The sequence below is a fragment of the Mesoplodon bidens genome, assembly GCF_964165515.1.
Source record: "Mesoplodon bidens genome assembly, chromosome: 18".
Lineage (NCBI taxonomy): Eukaryota > Metazoa > Chordata > Mammalia > Artiodactyla > Ziphiidae > Mesoplodon > Mesoplodon bidens.
In genome coordinates, this window is record NC_138175.1 from 58,638,929 (window position 1) to 58,664,321 (window position 25,393).

General features: G+C 49.3%; 1 protein-coding gene and 1 long non-coding RNA gene across 2 annotated transcripts; both read right to left on the minus strand.

Annotated features, from left to right (window-relative positions):
• Window positions 1-1,409: 1,409 nt before the first annotated feature.
• On the minus strand, window positions 1,410-5,015 carry LOC308606463. The gene is made up of 3 exons (XR_014013830.1): window positions 4,916-5,015; window positions 2,144-2,233; window positions 1,410-1,501 (listed from the first exon to the last, which is right to left on the minus strand). It is a non-coding gene; the product is annotated as an uncharacterized lncRNA (long non-coding RNA).
• A 4,603-nt stretch (window positions 5,016-9,618) lies between these two features.
• Window positions 9,619-23,234, minus strand: LOC308606458 (uncharacterized protein). Its single transcript, XM_081217378.1, has 7 exons — window positions 23,141-23,234; window positions 20,371-20,460; window positions 19,637-19,728; window positions 16,541-16,646; window positions 14,106-14,195; window positions 12,028-12,119; window positions 9,619-9,924 (listed from the first exon to the last, which is right to left on the minus strand). Exons 2-7 carry the CDS (start codon window positions 20,438-20,440, stop codon window positions 9,742-9,744), a joined length of 633 nt encoding a protein of 210 aa, XP_081073504.1. The 5' UTR covers window positions 20,441-20,460; window positions 23,141-23,234; the 3' UTR covers window positions 9,619-9,741.
• Between the last annotated feature and the right edge of the window lie 2,159 nt (window positions 23,235-25,393).

Sequence of the window (25,393 nt, forward strand, 5' to 3'; positions counted from 1 at the left end):
TCTGTATCTGCAGTGTCCAGTACGGTAGCCACTGGCCACATTTGGCCACTGAAACCTGCCCTGAGCGGCGGAGAAACCGTGTTTTGAATTTTTTTTAAGATTGATTCATTGATATTGAAGTAGACTCATGCAGTTAGTGGTTACTGTGGAGGGAAGAAAATTATACCTGAATTCCTGCTCAAATGCAAGACACGGCATCAATTAGATGGTATTCCAGAGATCATAGCTACCCTGAATCTCATTGGGGGAAAAGGTAAAAAACAACAACATACGACAACAACAAAATCATTAGTATGTGGCAGGGTGTGACTCTGGTCTTCAAAACCACACTATATAAGAGAATATTCTATTTCTAAGGTGATATACACTGAGGAATATATACATATATATGTATAACATACATATTATATACATATAATATACATATTATATTTATAAGAGAAAACATACCAACAGAAAAATATTAACAATTGGTGAATTTGGATGATCTTTGTACTGCTTTGCAAAATCTGTGACTCTTACATTCTTTTCTAATAAGATTTCTAGACAGTCCTCCCTGGGACTGCTGCAGGCACTAATAGGAAACGTGTTCTTGCGAGCATCCTGACCCTGAGCCTCCCCTGACCTCTCCCCGGGGCTCCCATGGTTCCCCATCAGGGCCGCTCCAAACTCCCCTCCCACCTGTTAAGAATCCCAGAGACACAGAAGACACCTCATTGGCCAAGGTTGAGTCACGTGCCCAGCCTGGAACAATCACGGGGGACCTTGGCATTGCCGGCTCTGATTGGTCAGGGGCATACATGGAGCTGGTCTGAGGATGGGCATGGAGACAGGTGGTCCCCCAAGAAAAATCAAGGGTGTTAGTAGCAGAAGGAGGAATGGTGTCCAGGTGGACAAAGCCACAGGTGCCTACACAGGAGGGACCCTTACGTAATTCATTCCCTCACTTAATCAGCCCATGTGTATACAGTGCCTAACGCTGGTTACATCTGTTCTAGGCAGGGGGATATGCCACTGAACAACAGAGGACGTTGCTGCTCCCCAGGAACCACTCTAGTAGGGAACACAGATGATGAGCACACAGATACAGGTATTCTCTCAGGTAGCACTAATTACTCTGAAGAAAATTCAGGAAGGCAGGGGGTTAGAGAGAAATGGGGCAAAAGTGAGCAAGGGAGGCTTCATGGAGGAGGTGACATTGGAGCAGAGGCAGGAATTAGGAAAGAAAAGAAGGCAGGAAAGCAGGCAGCATCTTCAAGGAAAACTGTCCCCCACAGGATGGGACCACATCTGGGATGAGGGAGGGACAAGAGGCACACAGCCACCCAAGTGTCTCTGCTGGGCAAAGGAAGTTCCGGATCTCTCAGAACTCAGCAGTCTGGTCAAAGAGAGGAAAAAAACAGGCTTACCACAGGACAGAACGGCAGGACTCTGAATAACATTGTTCCCTTCATTCTGATGGGCTTCTTTGGTGGATCATCAGGGTTCTCAGAAAGCAGGACTGAGGGAGGAGGAAAGAGGCGTGAGGCCATCTTGCCCTCTGAGGCTTGAGAAACTCAGTAATAATAAAAATCTTCCTTATGAAACCACTGGCAAGAGCTAATATATGTGGAGTAGTTTCCTTGTGCCAGGCACGCATTTAAGTATTTTACACATCATAGCTTATTTGGTTGTTCATGATATCTCTCTGAGATGGCTACTCTCATCATCCCACTTTAGAGAAGAGGAAACCAAAGCACAGAGAAGTTAGGACACTTGTTGGAGGTTGCACAGCAGTACCTGCAGACATGCATTAAAACGCAGCCCAAAGGTCCACAGGGAACAGACAGGGAATGCCAGTGGGTGAAGAGGCTGGGGTAAGACAACAGGGGTGTCCAGGCCACAAAAAGGAGCCCAAATTCATTCAGCTCCCCGGAGATCCCTGCAGCTCTGAGTAGGGCACTGACAGGATGCACTGACATCAGGTGATGTCAGGGAGTTCCAACCTGGGTGTCCTTCAAGGCACCCCCTCCCCAGGAAGAGCCTGCGGGAGATATTTGGGGTTGGGATCAGTCTTCAGGGTCAACACTTCCTCATCAGCCTTACCCTGGAGACCCTCCCCACTCCCACCTGCCCCCAGTTTTCCACCCCACGTGTGTCTCACCTCCTTTCTCCGGCGGCTTGGTCTGCACCGCCTCCGTTTCCTGGCCCTCGATGGTGCTGAGAGGTAGCATCGTGACACCACAGGTGCTCCCTATGGACAGGAGACCAGAGCAGTTAGTGTCTGGGCTGGGCACCCAGATGGCCCGGGTGTGAACCCCAGCACTGCTCTCAGGTGTCGGATGGACTCAGGCAGCTCCATCCCCTCCCTAAGTCGCCAGGTCCCCAACATCCAAGGGGAAGTGTTGGCAATGCCTCCCTCTAGTGTTCTTCCAAGGCCCAGTGTGTGATGTGGGGAGAGCGATTGCCATGGCGCCTGGCAAGGGCAAGGGCAGGGGTCATGGCTCTGGTGTTTATGACCTTTTAAACAATGAAGAAATATCACCTTTTTAAAAAAACTTTTTATTTTGTATTGGAGTATAGTCGATTAACAATGTGATAGTTTCAGGTGCACAGCAAAGCGACTCAGCCATACATATACACGTATCCATTCTCCTCCAAACTCCCCTCCCATCCAGGCTGCCACATAACATTGAGCAGAGTTCCCTGTGATATACAGTAGGTCTTTGTTGCTTATCCATTTTAAATATGGCAGTGTGTACATGTCAATTCCAAACTCACCAACTATCCCGTCCCCACTGGTAACCATAAGTTCATTCTCTAAGTCTGTGAGTCAGTTTCTGTTTTGTAAATAAGTAAAAATGAAAAAAAAATTATGCCACAAAAAGCTGGGACCCTGAAGGTGAATGTCAGTTAACTGAGTATCAAAAGGGCCTCTGATGTCTGGCATACAGCAGGCACTCAATAGGTGCACCTCATGGCCATCATTCCTAGTGTGATATTTCAGCCCTGTCCTAAGGCTACAAGGCAGCTTGACCAAATGGTTCAGACCAGGACCTTGCTTCCCTGGCCTCAGGGGCCCCATTCTGGTACAGGATGCTTAAGTCTTAAGTCTTAAGACTGACTCTCAGGACTGCTGTGAAGACGAGGGGGGCGGTCCACAGACGCCTCACCACAGTCCCTGGGGAGGGGCCAGCGCTGCAGCGAGGGTGACTAGCAGCAGGCTCAGCTGTGGGGTCCTGGGGCCCCGCCTCCACCCTAGCCTTACTCTGGGCAGGACTTTGGCCTGTATGCCTGGAGGGTGCACTGGGGTGTTCCAGCCTGCCAGTCACTAGCCGAGAGATCTCAAGGATCAAGCTTGCCAGATTTAACAACAAGATTACAAGAAATACACAGAAAACTGAGATTTGAATTTCAGATACACAAACCATTTTTTACCATAAGTATGTTCAAACACTGCATGGGTTATGTCTACATAAAAATCATTTTTTTATTTATTTTTCTAAATTACGTTTAAGTATAGGTAAGTCCCATGAAATATTCAGGACATAGTTATACTAAAACGTAATTCATTATTTATCTGAAATTCAAATTTAAGCAGGTGTCCTGTATTTTACCTGCAATCCCTGATTCAGGGGTTATTTAACCTCTTGCGCTGTCAGCTTTCCCCTCATGAAAATGAGGACTATAAATATTAAACCTGAGGATTAAATATGATTAAATACACAAACACACTCAGAACACACTGTCTGGTAACTTAGAGTCAAACCTCTCCCTCTAAGCCTTTTTAAAGAATAAGACCCATCACAGACTCTCACACATAATCGTGCAAATACGAGGTGCGTCAAAGGGCGGGAACACCCGGCCAGATAGACACACACACAAGTGTTAGAGACACACATTTTCAGATGAACACTGGGGAAACCAGGGCATAATGACACAAACACATCTGCAGACACACTCCAGGGAAACTCAGAGACCCCCGCCTCCCCCGTGGGCAGGCCTGCTTGTTAGTACTGAATGCCCTCCTCACAGGCAGTCCTGGACATGCACACACACACACACACACACACACACTCGGGGCACACACAACTGCAGACGCAGAAGCTGAAATTACACATCACCCTCTCCAACACAATTTCCCTCTGGCTGACATCCAGGGCCCATACCCAGTTTCACCCAGGGCCTAACCCCCCGAGGTTGCCCCTCAAAGATGCGCGCCCCAAACAGGCTCCCTGCCCCCACCCGCAACACGCAGGCGCACAGAAGCGCTGGCGGCTCAAAAGCTGTTTTCCAAAGGCCCTTCTCATCTGCAAACCCCTTATGCGCCTCAGCGAAGCCCCAAACACAACCGGAGGGGCTGCCCCCGCTCCTCATCCCTCAAACTACCCTCTGGACTCCCTGCAGGATCATTTTCCGATTTTCTACTTGGCCAGTTCGCTACCTGACCCCCTGATACCCGACCGGCCTCTCTGGTGTGCACAGCAAACCTATTCCTCCCGCCTCGTCCATCCAACTACAGAGTCCCCCGTCTGCCCGTCCTGCCCCCTAAAACCTCAGGACCAGGACCCGGGCTCCTCTCCACCGGTCCTGGACGGAGTCCCCGCCACCCCTACTACTGACACCCCGGCCTCCCCTGTCCCCTCCACTCTTCCCTCCTCCCAGTGGTCAGAGAAGTCCTCGGACCTGGAGTCGCCCCGCGGCTCACGAGGACCTGAGCATCCCGACCGCCCTCAGGGGAGACGCGGGTTCCTCAAGGGGCCCCACCGCGCGCACCATCGGGTCTCAAGGGCTCCTAGGCAGCAGCTCTTGCACCCCACTCCCCAGAATTCACCCGCGCATCCTCCCTGGGAGCGCCGCCCTCCCCGCGGAGACCCCGCGGCGCCATCCCGCCCGGATGGCGCACACCCTTCGGAGCTGCAGCCTCGGGACTGACCTCCGGACCCGGGTTCTGGCTGGGCCGCTGGGCAGGAGCGGGCGGGCTTGTTCAGTGCTTGTCCTTGGCGCCCGCGCAGCGCTGGCTCCGGAGATGCCCGGGGACGCGGTGGACAAACTCGCGCGAATGAACAGGGCTGAGCTGCTCAGCGACAGGCACACCCCCCAGCCCCCGCCCGCAAACACAGTCAGGTGGTTAAAACCGTCTCTGACACCAGCACAGGCGTCAGAGTGTTCGCTGCGATTCCGTTAATAGCGGGGAGGGTCGGGGGCCTCTTCGTCTTCCTTCGTTAGGGAAAGCAATTTAGGAGGTCGCTCTGGGCAGGGTTTTAGTGGTTGAGAATTACTTGTGCAGGAAATAAGAATACGTAGTATTTCTAAACTTGTTCTTCGAACATGAACAAACACACGCCACACACGGAGGAACACATGTATGTAGCATGTGCCCTGGACTCAAACACAAAATATCTTTTACACTGTGCATCACAGTCCCAAGAGTTCACGATTTTCCCTCCTTTTTCTAACCATTCTCACACCTCCACCCGTATTGATTTCAGTCTGGCGTCTATTCGAAGCAAGGTCAGTCACCTCTCTTGTCAAGGATGTCATGGCAAATACTTTAGAATTCTGGGCCATCGGGTCTGTGTAGCAGCTACTCCACTTCGCATGAACGCAGCCCAGACGTTAGGTAAGGAATGGGTGTACTTGTGGCGAGGAGCCCTCATTTCCACAACAGGCTGTGGCTGGATGACCAGAGTCTGCCCATCCCTGACCTAGAGGATTTTCTGTACCAGACCCTGGAGTAGTTAAAGCCAAGAAGTTCCTGTAAACAGTGTTGTTTGGACAGAAATGTGAATATATATACTTAAAAAAAGAGAAATATTTTATGAAAATTTGAATCCTGTGAATTGAAAGAGTGTAATATAAAAATAAGAATAGATTCGTGATATATGTGCAAAATTTGAAATAACAACCTTTAAAAACACCTCTCATAAGTCTCGGGTTTCTCTCCTACAAATTGGGGATCATATTAGTTCCTATTTCCTAGGACTCTGGTGAAGGTTACATAAGATCTTCTATGCTCAGCACAATACCTGACAGGTGGAAAGTGCCCAGGAAATGTTAGCATTTATCTACATTATCAGTAACCGACTGGTTAATCTGCCCCAGGAAGAGGGGTTGTCGTGCGGGCAGGGCACTGGCCACCCTGAGACTCAAACTGCCCAGAGGACCGTGCCTGGAGCCAGGAGTCTCCAAGAGCCATTGATAAGATGCTCCACCTGGCTGTGCTTCTTCAGTCTCTCACAGCACCAAGCCCACATCCTCACTTTCTGGGGGCTACACTTTTGTGATAATTCTGTTAGCCTACGAGATTTAAAGCAGTCCTGAGACAGACCATTCTGTGACTTTGGAAATTTTCTGTATCTGCACTGCCCAGTGCAGTAGCCACTGGCCACGTTTGGCCACTAAAGCGTTCCTGGAGCAGCCGAGAAACTCTGTTTTGAATGTTATATGAGATTGATTCGTTTACACTGAAGTAGTCTCATGCAGCTACTTAGTGATTACTGTGTTGGAGAGCTAGAAAATTATACCTGAATTCCTTCTCAAATGCAATTCTCTGTAATGATACTATTGACATTGACATCTGGGGCCGGAACATTCTCTGTGCAGGGGGTTTCCTGGTGCATTGCACCATGTTTAGAGGATCCTTGGTCTCTATCGATTACAGCCTAGTAGCAACACCAATTTTGGACAACCAGAAATATCCCCAAACTTGCAGGGAAATTCCAGGAGGGGGCAGTGGAGTATCACCCCAAATGAGAACTTTTGGTCTACCAGAAAACTTCTGAGGAGAAATGAAGGAAATCTCCACCCACATAGGTTTCCTCATTTTACCTGCACTGGGGGGTTTTGCGTGCATTCCAGCTAAAGGTCTTTTCACACCGGGAGAGCTTACAGTCTTTTCCAACATGAATTTTCTGGTGGTGCGTCAGGGAGGAGACCTGCCCGAAGGACCCCACCTTTGGTGCATGCACACGGCTTCCCTGCAGTGTGGAATTTCCCGTGATTATTAAGAGTCAGGTCTTCGGTGAAAGCTTTCCCATACTCAGGACACCTGTAGGGTTTCTATCTGGGGAGCATACTCTGATGACTCTGAACACTTGACTTACACAGGAAGTCTTTCCTCATCCCTCACACTGATAACATATCCTCCCAGAGACTTTTCTGACTCTTGAGAAGGGCCACCTGGCAGGTGGAGGCTCTCTCATATGCCTGGCTTCCCTCCCAGGTGCCTGGCTGGTGAATCAATCCTCTTGTGTTCTGACAGGTGGGAGCCGATGCAGGTTGGGGATATGATCACAATCCTGCATTGTGGTAGGTTGCAAACATGGCCGCAGTTTTTTTACCCTCCCCCATGTCCAAACCTGTTGCCCCTTAAGTGTGTAGTGCCCTCCTCTTCTGAATTTGCACTTGGCCATGGAATTGCTTTGGCCAAAGGGATGCTGGCAAAATGTGATTCAAGTAGAAGCTTGAAAAGTACTTGTGAAACTGTTATTTGTTTCTCTCTTGTGCCTCTACCACTGCCATGAAGATGAACATGCCCAGGCAAGCCTGCTGGAGGATGAAAGATGCTTGGAGCAGCGCCAGGTCTCCCCAGTGCCCCCAAGAGAAGCCAGCCTAGGTGAGCTGAGGACCAGTGTCCACCAGGCATCTGGAGGAGCCCAGACACCTCAGCAGAGCCACCTCCACGACCCCTTGTGGCTGTTGCTCCTGAAGTTTGCCAACTAAATGGTGCTGCCCACCATTCCGTACCACCTACAGTTCACCTTGAAAGGAATTCAGGGTGAAGATCTGGGTGAGGCACTCTATGCTCTGGGGAAAGTGGCAGAAATTTCCCTCTGAATGCAGTTTTTTTGGCCCTTTCCTGTTTGTCCATTTCTGTTCCCCTCTAACCTTAAAAGAACCTAATCAGAGGAATGAGATCACTAAGCAATTGAAACCAACTCCTGACTTATTCTCTCCTGAATACACATCATGCCTTGTCTAACCTGTCGATTCTTTTCCTAGATAAAAAGAACTATGACTAGCTCTCTACCCCCAATAGCGCCCCTAAGCAATCCTGCAGGCAGATCATGTGGGCAAGATAACATCTGAAGAGAGACTCAGCCAGTTCGACATGCAATGGAGAATGATGCAGAAGCCAACCTCCTGCCTCCATGATTCACTGATATTCCTCCATTTTTCCCTTTAAAAACTGTCAAGGCTGAGCAGAATCTTTGGAGTTGGTCCCTGGACACGAGTCCACCATCTCCCCAGATTGTCGGCTTTCCTGATTAAAGCACCTTTCCTTTCTATTGACACTTGCCTCTTGAATTATTAGCTTATGAGCGGCAAGTGGCCAACCCTGGGTTTAGTTACACCTCAGACATTAGATATGTTCAGGAGAAAATAATATGACCCAAGACTCTTTGATTCTCCCATACTTAGAAAAGCACTAAATACATTAACTGATATGTCCGTTTGTTCCAACCAACAGTAGCCTTGTAATGAGGTGTGTGCTTGACTGCATGGACCCCTTCTCCAAAATCACACAGAAACTGACCTCCTACGTACCGTTTGGAGCAGTTCCTCAGAGCTCTCTGAGAGGCTCTCTCCTGGGCTATAGTCCTCAGTAAGTCCCCAAATACTGAAACTCACAGCTCTCACATTGTGCATTTTTACTTCAATCGACAATTTCTGTGGATTTTGTTGTTGTTGTAGTTAAGTGACATTATTGTGTCTAAACATAAGTGCTACATGCATATTCCAAGTATTTATGCAATATCTGAAGAGGTAAGTGAACGGATGCTATGAATCTTGGAAGGTATGAATGTTGGAAGATGCTCTTCCACTCACAGTTGTGTGACCATCTGGGAAAGTCCCAGTGTCCACATGTGTGAGGTTATTACCATGAGGGTTAAGGGCACAGACTCTGGAGCCAGCCTGCCTGGGTGTGAATCTTGGGCTGGCTATTTATGATCTGTGTGACCTGAAGCAAGTGACATGAACTCTCTGTGCCTCTGTTCTCTTATCTTGGGAAGATGGATAAGAACAGAACCAGCCATATGATTGTGAGAATTAAGTGGATCAAAATGTGTAAAGACATTAGCTCAGTGCTTACCACATGACCAGTGCTCAAGAAATGCCCATCATTCTAAATATTTGTGTAAAAATGGAGGAGATCCTAGTCAATGGGAGAGAGATACAGTATTGAAGAGTACATTTATTCACTCATGTATTCATCACAGCCTGGTGCCAGGGCTAAATTAACATAACAGACCTGGGCAGTGGTGGACACAACATCTATTCCCCTTTGCTGTAATATTCTATTATTACAACCTATTAGGTGACACAGGATTGCCCAGCTAAGGACTGCACTTCCCAGCATCTCTTGCAGCTAGATGTGGGCATGTGACTATGCTCTGGCCAATGAGGTTTGAGGAAAAGTGATCTGGGCATCTTGTAGGAGTTGACCTTTGAAGGACTAAAGTGTGTCTTCCCCTTCCCTCATCCTCCTCCCCTTCCCCTGAGCCAGAATGTGGATGGGATGTGGGGGTGAGCCCTCTCCAGCCACGTGGCACCAAGGTCAAAGGAACTTGGCTGCCCAACTCCACGGGGATGCAACACCCCAGCCCTGGGAGTTTTACACACAGACCACAATCATGAGAGAGACATCAAGTTCGGTTTATTTAAGCGGCTGTATTTGGGGGTTTTACATCACAGTAGCCCAGCATGCATGATTCCAGGGTGCTGAGTCAAGAGCAGGAAGCAGAGGGAGCTCAGGTATTAGGAAGCAGTGACAAAGCTGAGACAGCACAGGGGACATTCACACACCTTGATCTCACGAAACTCTAACACAGGCAGAGGAACAAAGGTGCAATTTGGGTCAGGTTTCGAAGGTTCAGGAGGAAATTGGGAATCAGAGTCAGAGTCATCCGGTTCCAAGTAATAGGTGAAGCAAACACTTGGCTGGAAGGAAAGCGAACAGAGAAGAAAGAACAGAACATTAGTTTCACACTAATGACATTTTGGGGTCAGATCATTCTTTGTAGTCAGGGGGGCATCCTGTACATTGCAGGATGTTGAGCATCATCTCTGGCCTCTACCACCAGGTGCCAGCAGCACCATCCCTTTAGCTGTGACAAAGAAAAATTTTCCAGACACTGAAGGTGTCCCCTGGGGGATAAACTGCCTTTGGTTGAGAATAGCTGCCTCATCCCATACTTCTGTTCTTGTGGTTGGGGAAAGGTAGGGAACTTCTACTGCCCATGAGCATGTGGCCCAGGTTGAGAGATTTAGGGTTCTCATCTCCTAAGCTGATGCTTGGTTCATTGGTGAGCACAGGACCCTAAATGAACCAATCAGAATGCTCTCTGTTTCTAGATTATTTGGTTCATCTACTGTGTCTCCCTATTGATATCTCATTAGTTAGTTGCATGGGGAAAACAAAAATCAGAAAGTATTCAGTGGGGAAAAGGGACAAGCATCTCAGCTGAGTGGATCAAAATTCGTATCACCAACGATGGCAGACAGACCTCGTGCGCATCTAGACGTGATGTCCTGATAAGGACAGGGCATCACTTAGGTGGTGTTCCAGAGATCGTAGCTTATCCTGAGTGTCATTAGAGGGACAGCGTAAAAAACAAACAAGCATAGAAATGAAACAAAACAGAACCAAAAAAGCAATCAACATTGTACCAGGTGTGAGTCTGATCTTCAGACTCATCAGTGTTATAAGAGGCAAAGAAAGACTGAGGGGATTTTCCAGCTTAAAGAGACTAAAGATACTTTACTAAGCACTATACCTGTCCCTACACAGGACCTTGTGTAGGAGGAAAAAGAACACCAAGCAGACAGTATGTAGTAAATTAACAAACCTGGAATACGGACAGCAGATGTGACGAAAGTGTGTATCAGGGTTAAAAGCCCAGAGGTGAAAACATGCCAACAGTAGGATAAGAGAATATTCTATTTCTAAGGTGATACACAGGGAAGAGTAGTTTTATATATATATATATATATATATATATTCCTATGAAATATATATGAATATATATAATATGAGAAAACATGAAAATAGAAACAATGATAACAATCGGCGAATCTGGATGATCTTTGTGCTGTTTTTTTTTAAATCTTTGATTGTCATATTATTTTCTAATACGAAGATTTTTTAAAGAGTCTCCCCTGGCACTGCTGCAGGCGCTAATAGGAAAGGCGTGCTTGCGAGCATCCTCACCCTGTGCCTCCCCTGACCTCGCCCTGTGGCCCCGCTGGTTCCCCATCAGGGCCGCTCCAAGCTCCACTGCTGCCTGTTAAGAGTCCCAGAGACAGAGCACATGCCTCATTGGCCAAGGTTGAGTCACGTGCCCAGCCGGGAACCTATCATGGGGAACCTTGGCATTGCCGGCTCTGATTGGTCAGGGGCATACCTGGAGCTGGTATGAGGATGGGATCAGATGCATCCAAGGTGCATAGAGACAGGTGGTCCCCCAAGAAAAATCAAGGGTGTTAGCAGAAGAAGGAGGAATGGTGTCCAGGTGGACAAAGCCACAGCTGCCTACCTTAGCAGGGACCGTTCCCTAATTCATTCCTCCATTTAATCAGCCCACCTGTGTACAGTGCCTACCGCTGGTTACATCTGTTCTATGCACAGGGATATGTCATTGAATAACAGAGCAGGTTCCTGCCCCCGCCCCCACAGAACTACTCTAGTAGGGAAGACAGATGATGAACACACAGATAGAAGATGTTCTCTCAGGTAGCAATAATTACTCTGAAAAAAATTCAGCAAGGCAGGGGGTTAGATCCAGATGAGGAGGAAGTGTCCAAGGGAGCCTTCATGGAAGAGGTGACATTGGAGCAGAGGCAGGAATTAGGAAAGAGAAGGAGGCAGGAAAGAGGGCAGCATCTTCAAGGAAAACCATCCTCTAGAGGATGGGGCCACATCCTTGGGGGCACAGGGACACCCAGCCACCCAAGGGTCTCTGCTGGGCAGAGAGGCTGGCAGATGTGCCTGAGCTCTCAGAATCCAGGGGCTTCTGGCTGAAGGGAGGACACAGGCAGGCTCACCATGGGACAGATCGGCAGGACTCTGAATGACAGTCGTCCCTTCATACCAGTGGACTTCTTCCGCGGCTCACCAGGGTTCTCAGGAAGCAGGGCTGAGAGAGGAGGAAAGACTCATGAGGCCATCTTGCCCTCTGAGGCTTGAGAAACTCAATAATAATATCTTCATCATAAAATCACTGACAAGAACTAACATGTGTTAAGTACTTGCTATGTGTCAGGCACTCTTTTAAGTATTTTACACATCATAGCTTAATTGATTGTTCATAATAACTCTGAGATGGCTACTATCATCCCACTTTAGAGATGAGGAAACCAAGGCACAGAGAGGTTAGGACACTTGCTGGAGGTTGCACAGCATTGCCTGCAGACATGCATTAAATTGCATCCTGAAGGCCCACAGGGAACAGAGAGGGAATGTCAGTGAGTGAAGGGGCTGGGGTAAGACAACAGGGGGCTCTGGAGAGGGTGGCACCCTGGGGAGCCCGTGTCCAGGAGGAAGGGACAGCTGATATGCAGCTGCCTGTGGGGACGCCTCTGCAGGAAATTGTCTAGTTTCCCCACAGAAGACAGATGTCTTGATTTAGAGTGAAGTCTCCTGATATCTCAAAGCTACCAACAAATCCAGATATTTTCTTAGAAACTCCTACTCTCCTGCTGGGAATGGAAATCCGCCTCTCTACGGAGGACCATTCAGTCAAACTCACCAAATTACAAATGCACATCCTCCTTTGATGCAGCCATTCCCCCTTTCAAACATATTGTCCTGGGTATACTCCCCTGTGTGCAATATGACCCAACTATAATCTTATTTCTACTTGCATTTATTGTCTTCCTCAAAGACTGGGAATAGCCCGAATGGCCACCTGCAGGAACCAGGTTAAATAAACTACAGGACAGGACAGACAGACCATGGAATGCCAGGCAGCTGGAACACAAACTTGTCATCTTGTGGGGAAAAGTCCCCAAGATGGACAGGGGACACAATGCTTAAGGTCAAAGACCCCGAGGCCAAACGCTTCAAATCCCAGCATGAGCTAATCATTCATCCTTGTCACCCCTCAGATTTCCCATCTGCAAAATGGGGCAATCTCTGTCCTTACCTCACAGAGTTGTGAAGCGTGAGTAATTGGATGCTTGGAAAGCATTGGGACTGTGACTGGAAGATACCAAGTGCCAGATCAGAATTAAATGAAACAAGACAAAATAGGAACTGGCAGTGGCATATACAGTACACACAGTACATCAGACATAAATACATAGTAACAGATACATACACATGCTTGTCTGTATGAGTGAGCATAGAACATTCTGGAAGATTGGACAAGAAGCTGGAAAGTAGCTACCTCTGGTAAGGGAGTAGGTAGCTAAAAAAGTGGCCTGTATCTTGTTTTGTATGATGGTTACACACAGCTATAGATGTGATGAAATACAAGTAAAAACACACATGGATTGTGCCAATATCCATGGGCTAGTTTTGATGTTGTAGTATCATCATATAAAATAAAGATACTGGGGGAAATGGGATGAAGTGTCCATGGAACTTCTATGTACTATTATGGCAACTTCTTGTGAATATAAAATTATTGCAAAGTAAGATGTTTCAGAAAGGAAGCATTACAACAGACCCAGCATCCCTCACTCATGAGGACAAGCCACCAGCAGGGTCCACAACCTACCCAACTCCTGCCCATCCCCTCAGCTAAATCCGTGGGTCAGGCCTCCATCATATCCCAAACAAATGACCTCGTAGCCCCTAGACCTGGCAACTGGATGCAAGGCCAATCCAGGCAGGTGACCAGATGACAGAAAGGAGCCCAGATTGATTCCAGTTCCCAGGAGACCCAAGAGACACCCCTGCAGGCTCTGAGCAGGGGAGAGACAAGACCCACTGACATGAGGGGGTGTCAGGGATGTTCCATCCTGGGTGCCCCTCAGGGCACTCCCTTCCCAGGAGGAGCCAGTGGGAGATATTTGGGGTTGGGATCAGTCTGCAGGGTCAACCCTTCCTCATCAGGTCTCCCCGGGGGGCCCTCCCCACTCCCACCTGCCCACAGTTTTCCACCCCACGTGTGTCTCACCTCCTTTCTCTGGCGGCTTGGTCTGCACCGCCTCCGTTTCCTGGCCCTCGATGGTGCTGAGAGGTAGCATCGTGACACCACAGGTGCTCCCTATGGACAGGAGACCAGAGCAGTTAGTGTCTGGGCTGGGCACCCAGATGGCCCGGGTGTGAACCCCAGCACTGCTCTCAGGTGTCGGATGGACTCAGGCAGCTCCATCCCCTCCCTAAGTCGCCAGGTCCCCAACATCCAAGGGGAAGTGTTGGCAATGCCTCCCTCTAGTGTTCTTCCAAGGCCCAGTGCATGATCTGGGGAGAGCATTTGGCATGACACCTGGCAAGGGCAAGGGCAGGGATCATGGGTCTGGTGTTTATGCCCCTTTAAGAAAAAAAAGAAATATTTTGAAACAAAAAGCTGGGACCCTGAAGGTGAATAACAGTTAACTGGATATCAAAAGGGCCTGTGGTGTCTGGCGTATGGCAGGCACTAAATAAGTGCGCTCATGGTCAGCATTCCCAGTGCTGTATTTCAGCCCTGTCCTAAGGCTACATTGCAGCTTGACCAAATAGTTCAGACCAGGACCTCACTTCCCTGACCTTGGGACCCCTTCTGGTACAGGATGCTTAAGTGACTGCCTCTCAGGACTGCTGTGAAGATGAGGGAACCGGTCCACAGACACCTCACCACAGCCCCTGGGGAGGGGCCAGTACTGCAGCAAGGGTGCCTAGCAGCAGGCTCAGCTGTGGGGTCCTGGGACCCTGCCTCCACCCCAGCTTTACCCTGGGCAGGGCTTGGACCGGTGTGTCTGGAAGGGGTGGGCTGGGGGGGTTCCAGGCTGCCAGTCACTTGTCAAGAGGTCTCAAGGATTAAGTTTGCCAGATTTAACAAAAAGACATTACAACAAATACACAGCAAACTGAGATTTGAATTTTAGATACACAAATCATTTGTTAGTATAGCATAACCGAACACTGCCTGGGGCATGTCTACATAAACAGTCATTTTTTATTTAGTTTTCTAAATTATGTTTAAGTATAGGCAAGTCCCATGAAATATTTGGAACGTACTTATACTAAAAGGTAATTCTTTGTTTGTCTGAAATTCAAATTGAAGTAAGCACCCTGTATTTTACCTGGCAAAGCCCCGATTCAGGGGTTTTTTAACCTCTTGCGCTGTCAGCTTTCCCGTCCATGAAAATGAGGAAAATAAATGATTAAACCTGAGGATTAAATATGATTAAATACACACACACACTCAGAACACACTATCTGGTAACTTAGAGTCAAACCTCTTCTTTGAAGCCTTTTTAAGATGCTTAAGAGCCATCACAGACTGTCATACATAATCGTGCAAATATAAGGTGCATCATACAGTGGGACCAGCGGCCAGGTACACACACACAGAAACGCACATTTTCAGATGAACACTGAGGAAACCAGGGCATAACAACACACTGACATCTGCAGACACACTCCAGGGAAGTCTGAGACCCCCACTACTCAAGCAGGCAGACCTGCTTGTCACTACTGAACGCCCCATTCACAAGCAATCCTGCACACACACACACACACTCGGGACACACAAAACTGCAGATGCACCAGCTGAAATTACACATCACCCTCCCACACAATTTCCCTCTGGCTGACACCCAGGGCCCATCCCTCCCAGGCTGCCCCTCAAAGATGCGCTCCCCAAACAGGCTCCCTGCCCCCACCCACAGCACGCAGGCGCACAGAGGCGCTGGAGGCTCAAAAGCTGTTTTCCAAGCGCCTTCTCATCTGCAAACCTTCTTATTCGTTCTTAGTGAACCCCCAAACCTTTTGGCAGGGACTCCCCGCTCCTCCTCACCCCTAAAACTGCTCTATGGACTCCCCCCAAAGTCATGTTCCTATGTTTTTATTCGGCCAGTGAGATAACCGAACCCCTGACATCTAACTGGCCTGTCAGGTATGCAGACCAACCCCCATACCTCCCGCCTCGTCCATGCAACTATAGAGTCCCCCGTCTGCCCGTCCTACCCCCTAAAACCTCAGGACCAGGACCCGGGCTCCTCCTCCACCTGTCCTGGACGGAGTCCCCGCCACCCCTACTACTGACACCCCGGCCTCCTCTGTCCCCTCCAGTCTTCCCTCCTCCCAGTGGCGAGAGAAATCCTCGGACCTGGAGTCGCCCCGCGGCTCACGAGGACCTGAGGATCCCGACCGCCCTCAGGGGAGACGCGGGTTCCTCAAGGGGCCCCACCGCGCGCACCATCGGGTCTCAGGCGCTCCTAGGCAGCCGCTCCTGAGCCCTATTGCCCCGAACGCACCAGCGCATGCTGACCAGGCGGCCCCGCCCTCCCCCCAGGGACCCCGCAGCGCCATCCGGCCGCCCCCTCTCCCCTCCCCCGCACCGCGGCCCGCGCTGCGCCCCCGCCCCATGGCGCACACCCTCAGAGCTGCGGCCTCGGGACTGACCTCCGGACCCGGGTTCTGTCTGGGCCGCTGGGCTGGAGCGGGCGGGCTTGCTCAGTGCTTGTCCTTGGCGCCCGGGTAGCGCTGGCTCCGAAGATGTCCAGGGAATCTGTGGACAAACTCGCAGAAATGAACAGAGCTGAGTCGCTCAGCGTCACGCAAAGCACTCCCCATCCCCGGCCCCAAACAGAAGTCAGGTGGTTAAAACAGTCTCTGACACCAGCACAGGTATCTGAGTGTTGGCTGCAATTTTATTTTTAGGGGGGAGGGTCGGGGGCCTCATTCGTTAGAGGAACCAATTTAGGAGGTCGCCATGGGCAGGTTTTAACAGAATGAGAATCAGTTATGCAGGTAATAAGGGTAAGTACTGTTTCTAAACTTCTTATTTGAATATGAGGAAATATATGCCGCACACACCTAGAAAGACATGTATGTAGCGTGTACCCTGGACCCAAACACAAAATATCTTTTATATACTGTATCACACTCACAGTAGTTCAAGAGTTTCCCTCCTTTTTCTAAACATTCTCACACTTTCACCCATATTGATTTCAGTCTGGCATCTATTCAAAGCAAGATCGGTCACCTTTGTTGTCAAGGATGTCATGGCGAATAGTTTACCCTATCTGGACCATACAGGCTGTGTCACAGCTACTGGACTTTGCAGGAAAGCATCCCAGACTCTACCTAAGGATGGACGTGGCTGTGCTAATGAGCCCTTATTCACACTACAGGCTGTGGGCTGGATGGCCAGGGTCTGCCCACTCCTGACCTAGAGAATTTTCTATGCCAGCTCCTTCAGTAGATGAAGCCAAGCTGCCCTCTGGCAAAAGGGCAGTTTGAGCAGAAATGTGGACAGATACAATTTGTTGTTTTTCTTTTTAAAAAGAAATACTTTGTGAAGATATGGATCCTGAGAGTCGAAAGAGTGTAATATGAAAATAGCCATTGAGTCTTGATTATGTACAACATTTGAAATAACAACCTTAAAAAAGCTCTCATGAGCCTTGGGTTTCTCTCCTATACATTGGGGATCATATTAGTTCCTATTTCTTGGACTCTGGTGAAGGTTACACTTGATCATCTATATAAAGTGTTCAGCTCCATACCTTACAGGTGGAAAGTGCCCAGGAAATGTTAGCATTTATCTACATTATCAGTAACCGACTGGTTAATCTGCCCCAGGAAGAGGGGTTGTCGTGCAGGCAGGGCACTGGCCACCCTGAGACTCAAACTGCCCAGAGGACCGTGCATGGAGCCAGGAGTCTCCAAGAGCCATTGATAAGATGCTCCACCTGGCTGTGCTTCCTCAGTCTCTCACAGCACCAAGCCCACATCCTCACTTTCTGGGGGCTACGGTGTGTAATAATTCTGATAACGTAAGAGATCTAAAACTGTCCTGAAGCAGACCCTTCTGTGACCATGGAAATATTCTGTATCTGCACCGTCCAGTGCGGTAGGCACTTGCCACATCTGGCCACTTAAACCTGCCCCGAGCGGCTGAGAAACCGTGTTTTGAATTTTTTTTAAGATTGATTCATTTACATTGAAGTAGCCTCATGCAGTTAGTTAGTGATTACTGTGTTGCAGAGCTAGAAAATTATACCTGAGTTCCTTCTCACGTGCAAAACCTCATGTGCATCTAGATGTGATGTCCTGAGAAGGACAGGGCACCATTTAGGTGGTCTTGAGGAGATCATAGCTTACCTTGAATCTCATTGGGGGAAAGGGTCAAAACAACAACAAAAACAACAGAGTAAAAAGCCATCAATATGGGGCAGGGTGTGACTCTGGTTTTCAAAATCGTCAGCGTTGTAAGAGGCAAAGAAGGGCTGAGGGGATTTTCCAGCTTAAAGAGACTAAAGATACATTACTAAGAAACCTAGACGAGACCTTGTGTAAGAGGAAAAAGAACGTCAAAAAGACATTAGGTATTAAACTAACAAACCAGGAATATGGACATTAGATTAGATGAAAGCGCATGTAAGAGTTAAAAGCCCAAATGTTACAACAGTCTCACACTTACCAAAGAGAATATTCTATTTCTAAGGCCATATACACTGAGGAATACATATGTATATTATATATAATGTATATGTATATTATATATATATGAGAAAACATGCAAATAGAAAGAGTGTTAACAATTGGTGAATTTGGATGATCTTTGTACTGCTTTGCAAAATCTGTGACTCTTACATTTTTTTTCTAATAAGATTTCTAGAGAGTCCTCCCTGGGACTGCTGCAGGCGCTAATAGGAAACGTGTTCTTGCGAGCATCCTCACCCTGTGCCTCCCCTGACCTCTGCCCGTGGCACCCCTGGTTCCCCATCAGGGCCGCTCCAAACTCCCCTCCCACCTGTTAAGAATCCCAGAGACACAGCAGACTCCTCACTGGCTAAGGTTGAGTCACCTGCCCAGCCTGGAACCCATCACGGGGGACCTTGGCATTGCCGGCTCTGATTGGTCAGGGGCATACCTGGAGCTGGTCTGAGGATGGGATCAGATCCATCCATAATGCATGGAGACAGGTGGTCCCCCAAGAAAAATCAAGGGTGTTAGTAGGAGAAAGAGGAATGGTGTCCAGGTGGACAAAGCCACAGCTGCCTGCCTTAGCAGGGACCGTTCCCTAATTCATTCCTCCATTTAATCAGCTCATGTGTATACAGTGCTTACCGCTGGTTACATCTGTTCTACACACAGGGGTATGTCATTGAGGAACAGAGGAGGTTCCTGCCCCCAAGAACTACTCTAGTAGGGAACACAGGTGATGGACACACAGATACAGGTATGCTCTCAGGTAGCAATAATTACTCTGAAAAAACTTCAGCAAGGCAAGGGGGTTGGAGAGAAAAAGTGAGCAAGGGAGGCTTCATGGAGGAGGTGACATTGGAGCAGAGGCAGGAATTAGGAAAGAAAAGAAGGCAGAAAAGAGGGCAGCATCTTCAAGGAAAACTGTCCCCCACAGGATGGGACCACATCTGGGATGAGGGAGGGACAAGAGGCACACAGCCACCCAAGTGTCTGCTGGGCAAAGGAAGTTCCGGATCTCTCAGAACTCAGGAGTCTGGTCAAAGAGAGGAAAAAAAACAGGCTTACCACAGGACAGAACGGCAGGACTCTGAATAACATTGTTCCCTTCATTCTGATGGGCTTCTTTGGTGGATCATCAGGGTTCTCAGAAAGCAGGACTGAGGGAGGAGGAAAGAGGCGTGAGGCCATCTTGCCCTCTGAGGCTTGAGAAACTCAGTAATAATAAGATCTTCATCATGAAACCACTGACAAGAGCTAATGTATGTGGAGTACTTGCTTTGTGCCAGGCATGCATTTAAGTATTTTACACGTATTATCTTTTTTGGTTCTTCATAATATCTCTCTGAGATGGCTACTCTCATCATCCCACTTTAGAGAAGAGGAAACCAAAGCACAGAGAAGTTAGGACACTTGTTGGAGGTTGCACAGCAGTACCTGCAGACATGCATTAAAACGCAGCCCAAAGGTCCACAGGGAACAGACAGGGAATGCCAGTGGGTGAAGGGGCTGGGGTAAGACAACAGGGGTGTCCAGGCCACAAAAAGGAGCCCAAATTCCTTCAGCTCCCAGGAGATCTCTGAAGGGTCCGAGCAGGGCAGTGACAGGACCTACTGACATGAGGTGATGTCTGGAGGTTCCATACTGGGAGCCCCTCAGGGCACTCCCTTCCCAGGAAGAGCCAGTGGGAGATATTTGGGGTTGGGATCAGTCTGCAGGGTCAACATTTCCCCATTAGCCTTACCCTGGAGACCCTCCCCACTCCCACCTGCCCCCAGTTTTCCACCCCACGTGTGTCTCACCTCCTTTCTCCGGCGGCTTGGTCTGCACCGCCTCCGTTTCCTGGCCCTCGATGGTGCTGAGAGGTAGCATCGTGACACCACAGGTGCTCCCTATGGACAGGAGACCAGAGCAGTTAGTGTCTGGGCTGGGCACCCAGATGGCCCGGGTGTGAACCCCAGCACTGCTCTCAGGTGTCGGATGGACTCAGGCAGCTCCATCCCCTCCCTAAGTCGCCAGGTCCCCAACATCCAAGGGGAAGTGTTGGCAATGCCTCCCTCTAGTGTTCTTCCAAGGCCCAGTGTGTGATGTGGGGAGAGCGATTGCCATGGCGCCTGGCAAGGGCAAGGGCAGGGGTCATGGCTCTGGTGTTTATGACCTTTTAAACAATGAAGAAATATCACCTTTTTAAAAAAACTTTTTATTTTGTATTGGAGTATAGTCGATTAACAATGTGATAGTTTCAGGTGCACAGCAAAGCGACTCAGCCATACATATACACGTATCCATTCTCCTCCAAACTCCCCTCCCATCCAGGCTGCCACATAACATTGAGCAGAGTTCCCTGTGATATACAGTAGGTCTTTGTTGCTTATCCATTTTAAATATGGCAGTGTGTACATGTCAATTCCAAACTCACCAACTATCCCGTCCCCACTGGTAACCATAAGTTCATTCTCTAAGTCTGTGAGTCAGTTTCTGTTTTGTAAATAAGTAAAAATGAAAAAAAAATTATGCCACAAAAAGCTGGGACCCTGAAGGTGAATGTCAGTTAACTGAGTATCAAAAGGGCCTCTGGTGTCTGGCATACAGCAGGCACTCAATAGGTGCACCTCATGGCCATCATTCCTAGTGTGATATTTCAGCCCTGTCCTAAGGCTACAAGGCAGCTTGACCAAATGGTTCAGACCAGGACCTTGCTTCCCTGGCCTCAGGGGCCCCATTCTGGTACAGGATGCTTAAGTCTTAAGTCTTAAGACTGACTCTCAGGACTGCTGTGAAGACGAGGGGGGCGGTCCACAGACGCCTCACCACAGTCCCTGGGGAGGGGCCAGCGCTGCAGCGAGGGTGACTAGCAGCAGGCTCAGCTGTGGGGTCCTGGGGCCCCGCCTCCACCCTAGCCTTACTCTGGGCAGGACTTTGGCCTGTATGCCTGGAGGGTGCACTGGGGGGTTCCAGCCTGCCAGTCACTAGCCGAGAGATCTCAAGGATCAAGCTTGCCAGATTTAACAACAAGATTACAAGAAATACACAGAAAACTGAGATTTGAATTTCAGATACACAAACCATTTTTTACCATAAGTATGTTCAAACACTGCATGGGTTATGTCTACATAAAAATCATTTTTTTATTTATTTTTCTAAATTACGTTTAAGTATAGGTAAGTCCCATGAAATATTCAGGACATAGTTATACTAAAACGTAATTCATTATTTATCTGAAATTCAAATTTAAGCAGGTGTCCTGTATTTTACCTGCAATCCCTGATTCAGGGGTTATTTAACCTCTTGCGCTGTCAGCTTTCCCCTCATGAAAATGAGGACTATAAATATTAAACCTGAGGATTAAATATGATTAAATACACAAACACACTCAGAACACACTGTCTGGTAACTTAGAGTCAAACCTCTCCCTCTAAGCCTTTTTAAAGAATAAGACCCATCACAGACTCTCACACATAATCGTGCAAATACGAGGTGCGTCAAAGGGCGGGAACACCCGGCCAGATAGACACACACACAAGTGTTAGAGACACACATTTTCAGATGAACACTGGGGAAACCAGGGCATAATGACACAAACACATCTGCAGACACACTCCAGGGAAACTCAGAGACCCCCGCCTCCCCCGTGGGCAGGCCTGCTTGTTAGTACTGAATGCCCTCCTCACAGGCAGTCCTGGACATGCACACACACACACACACACACACACTCGGGGCACACACAACTGCAGACGCAGAAGCTGAAATTACACATCACCCTCTCCAACACAATTTCCCTCTGGCTGACATCCAGGGCCCATACCCAGTTTCACCCAGGGCCTAACCCCCCGAGGTTGCCCCTCAAAGATGCGCGCCCCAAACAGGCTCCCTGCCCCCACCCGCAACACGCAGGCGCACAGAAGCGCTGGCGGCTCAAAAGCTGTTTTCCAAAGGCCCTTCTCATCTGCAAACCCCTTATGCGCCTCAGCGAAGCCCCAAACACAACCGGAGGGGCTGCCCCCGCTCCTCATCCCTCAAACTACCCTCTGGACTCCCTGCAGGATCATTTTCCGATTTTCTACTTGGCCAGTTCGCTACCTGACCCCCTGATACCCGACCGGCCTCTCTGGTGTGCACAGCAAACCTATTCCTCCCGCCTCGTCCATCCAACTACAGAGTCCCCCGTCTGCCCGTCCTGCCCCCTAAAACCTCAGGACCAGGACCCGGGCTCCTCTCCACCGGTCCTGGACGGAGTCCCCGCCACCCCTACTACTGACACCCCGGCCTCCCCTGTCCCCTCCACTCTTCCCTCCTCCCAGTGGTCAGAGAAGTCCTCGGACCTGGAGTCGCCCCGCGGCTCACGAGGACCTGAGCATCCCGACCGCCCTCAGGGGAGACGCGGGTTCCTCAAGGGGCCCCACCGCGCGCACCATCGGGTCTCAAGGGCTCCTAGGCAGCAGCTCTTGCACCCCACTCCCCAGAATTCACCCGCGCATCCTCCCTGGGAGCGCCGCCCTCCCCGCGGAGACCCCGCGGCGCCATCCCGCCCGGATGGCGCACACCCTTCGGAGCTGCAGCCTCGGGACTGACCTCCGGACCCGGGTTCTGGCTGGGCCGCTGGGCAGGAGCGGGCGGGCTTGTTCAGTGCTTGTCCTTGGCGCCCGCGCAGCGCTGGCTCCGGAGATGCCCGGGGACGCGGTGGACAAACTCGCGCGAATGAACAGGGCTGAGCTGCTCAGCGACAGGCACACCCCCCAGCCCCCGCCCGCAAACACAGTCAGGTGGTTAAAACCGTCTCTGACACCAGCACAGGCGTCAGAGTGTTCGCTGCGATTCCGTTAATAGCGGGGAGGGTCGGGGGCCTCTTCGTCTTCCTTCGTTAGGGAAAGCAATTTAGGAGGTCGCTCTGGGCAGGGTTTTAGTGGTTGAGAATTACTTGTGCAGGAAATAAGAATACGTAGTATTTCTAAACTTGTTCTTCGAACATGAACAAACACACGCCACACACGGAGGAACACATGTATGTAGCATGTGCCCTGGACTCAAACACAAAATATCTTTTACACTGTGCATCACAGTCCCAAGAGTTCACGATTTTCCCTCCTTTTTCTAACCATTCTCACACCTCCACCCGTATTGATTTCAGTCTGGCGTCTATTCGAAGCAAGGTCAGTCACCTCTCTTGTCAAGGATGTCATGGCAAATACTTTAGAATTCTGGGCCATCGGGTCTGTGTAGCAGCTACTCCACTTCGCATGAACGCAGCCCAGACGTTAGGTAAGGAATGGGTGTACTTGTGGCGAGGAGCCCTCATTTCCACAACAGGCTGTGGCTGGATGACCAGAGTCTGCCCATCCCTGACCTAGAGGATTTTCTGTACCAGACCCTGGAGTAGTTAAAGCCAAGAAGTTCCTGTAAACAGTGTTGTTTGGACAGAAATGTGAATATATATACTTAAAAAAAGAGAAATATTTTATGAAAATTTGAATCCTGTGAATTGAAAGAGTGTAATATAAAAATAAGAATAGATTCGTGATATATGTGCAAAATTTGAAATAACAACCTTTAAAAACACCTCTCATAAGTCTCGGGTTTCTCTCCTACAAATTGGGGATCATATTAGTTCCTATTTCCTAGGACTCTGGTGAAGGTTACATAAGATCTTCTATGCTCAGCACAATACCTGACAGGTGGAAAGTGCCCAGGAAATGTTAGCATTTATCTACATTATCAGTAACCGACTGGTTAATCTGCCCCAGGAAGAGGGGTTGTCGTGCGGGCAGGGCACTGGCCACCCTGAGACTCAAACTGCCCAGAGGACCGTGCCTGGAGCCAGGAGTCTCCAAGAGCCATTGATAAGATGCTCCACCTGGCTGTGCTTCTTCAGTCTCTCACAGCACCAAGCCCACATCCTCACTTTCTGGGGGATACACTTTTGTGATAATTCTGATAGCCTACGAGATCTAAAGCAGTCCGGAGACAGACCCTTCTGTGCCCGTGGAAATATTCTGTATCTGCACTGTCCAGTGCGGGAGCCCCTGGCCACGTTTGGCCACTAAAGCGTTCCTGGAGCAGCTGAGAAACTCTGTTCTGAATTTTATTTATGTTTGACTCCTTTACATTGAAGTAGCCATAAGAAGTTCATGGTTACTTTGCTGTGGGCAAGAAAATTAAACTGAATTCCTTCTCAAATGCACGTTCCCATAGTATCGCTATTGACATTTGGGGCCAGAACATTCCTTGTGCAGGGGGTGTGCCTGTGCATTGGAGGAGGTGTAGGGGATCCTTGGCCCCTGCCCATTAGAGCCTAGTAGCAACACCACGTTGGACCAACCATAATATCCCTACATTGTGGAGAAGTTCCAGGAGGGGCGGTGGAGTATCACCCCAAATGAGAACTTCTGGTCTACCAGAAAACTTCTGAGGAGAAATGAAGGAAATCTCCACCCACATAGGTTTCCTCATTTTACCTGCACTGGGGGGTTTTGCGTGCATTCCAGCTAAAGGTCTTTTCACACCGGGAGAGTTTACAGTCTTTTCCAACATGAATTTTCTGGTGGTGCGTCAGGGAGGAGACCTGCCCGAAGGACCCCACCTTTGGTGCATGCACACGGCTTCCCTGCAGTGTGGAATTTCCCGTGATTATTAAGAGTCAGGTCTTCGGTGAAAGCTTTCCCATACTCAGGACACCTGTAGGGTTTCTATCTGGGGAGCATACTCTGATGACTCTGAACACTTGACTTACACAGGAAGTCTTTCCTCATCCCTCACACTGATAACATATCCTCCCAGAGACTTTTCTGACTCTTGAGAAGGGCCACCTGGCAGGTGGAGGCTCTCTCA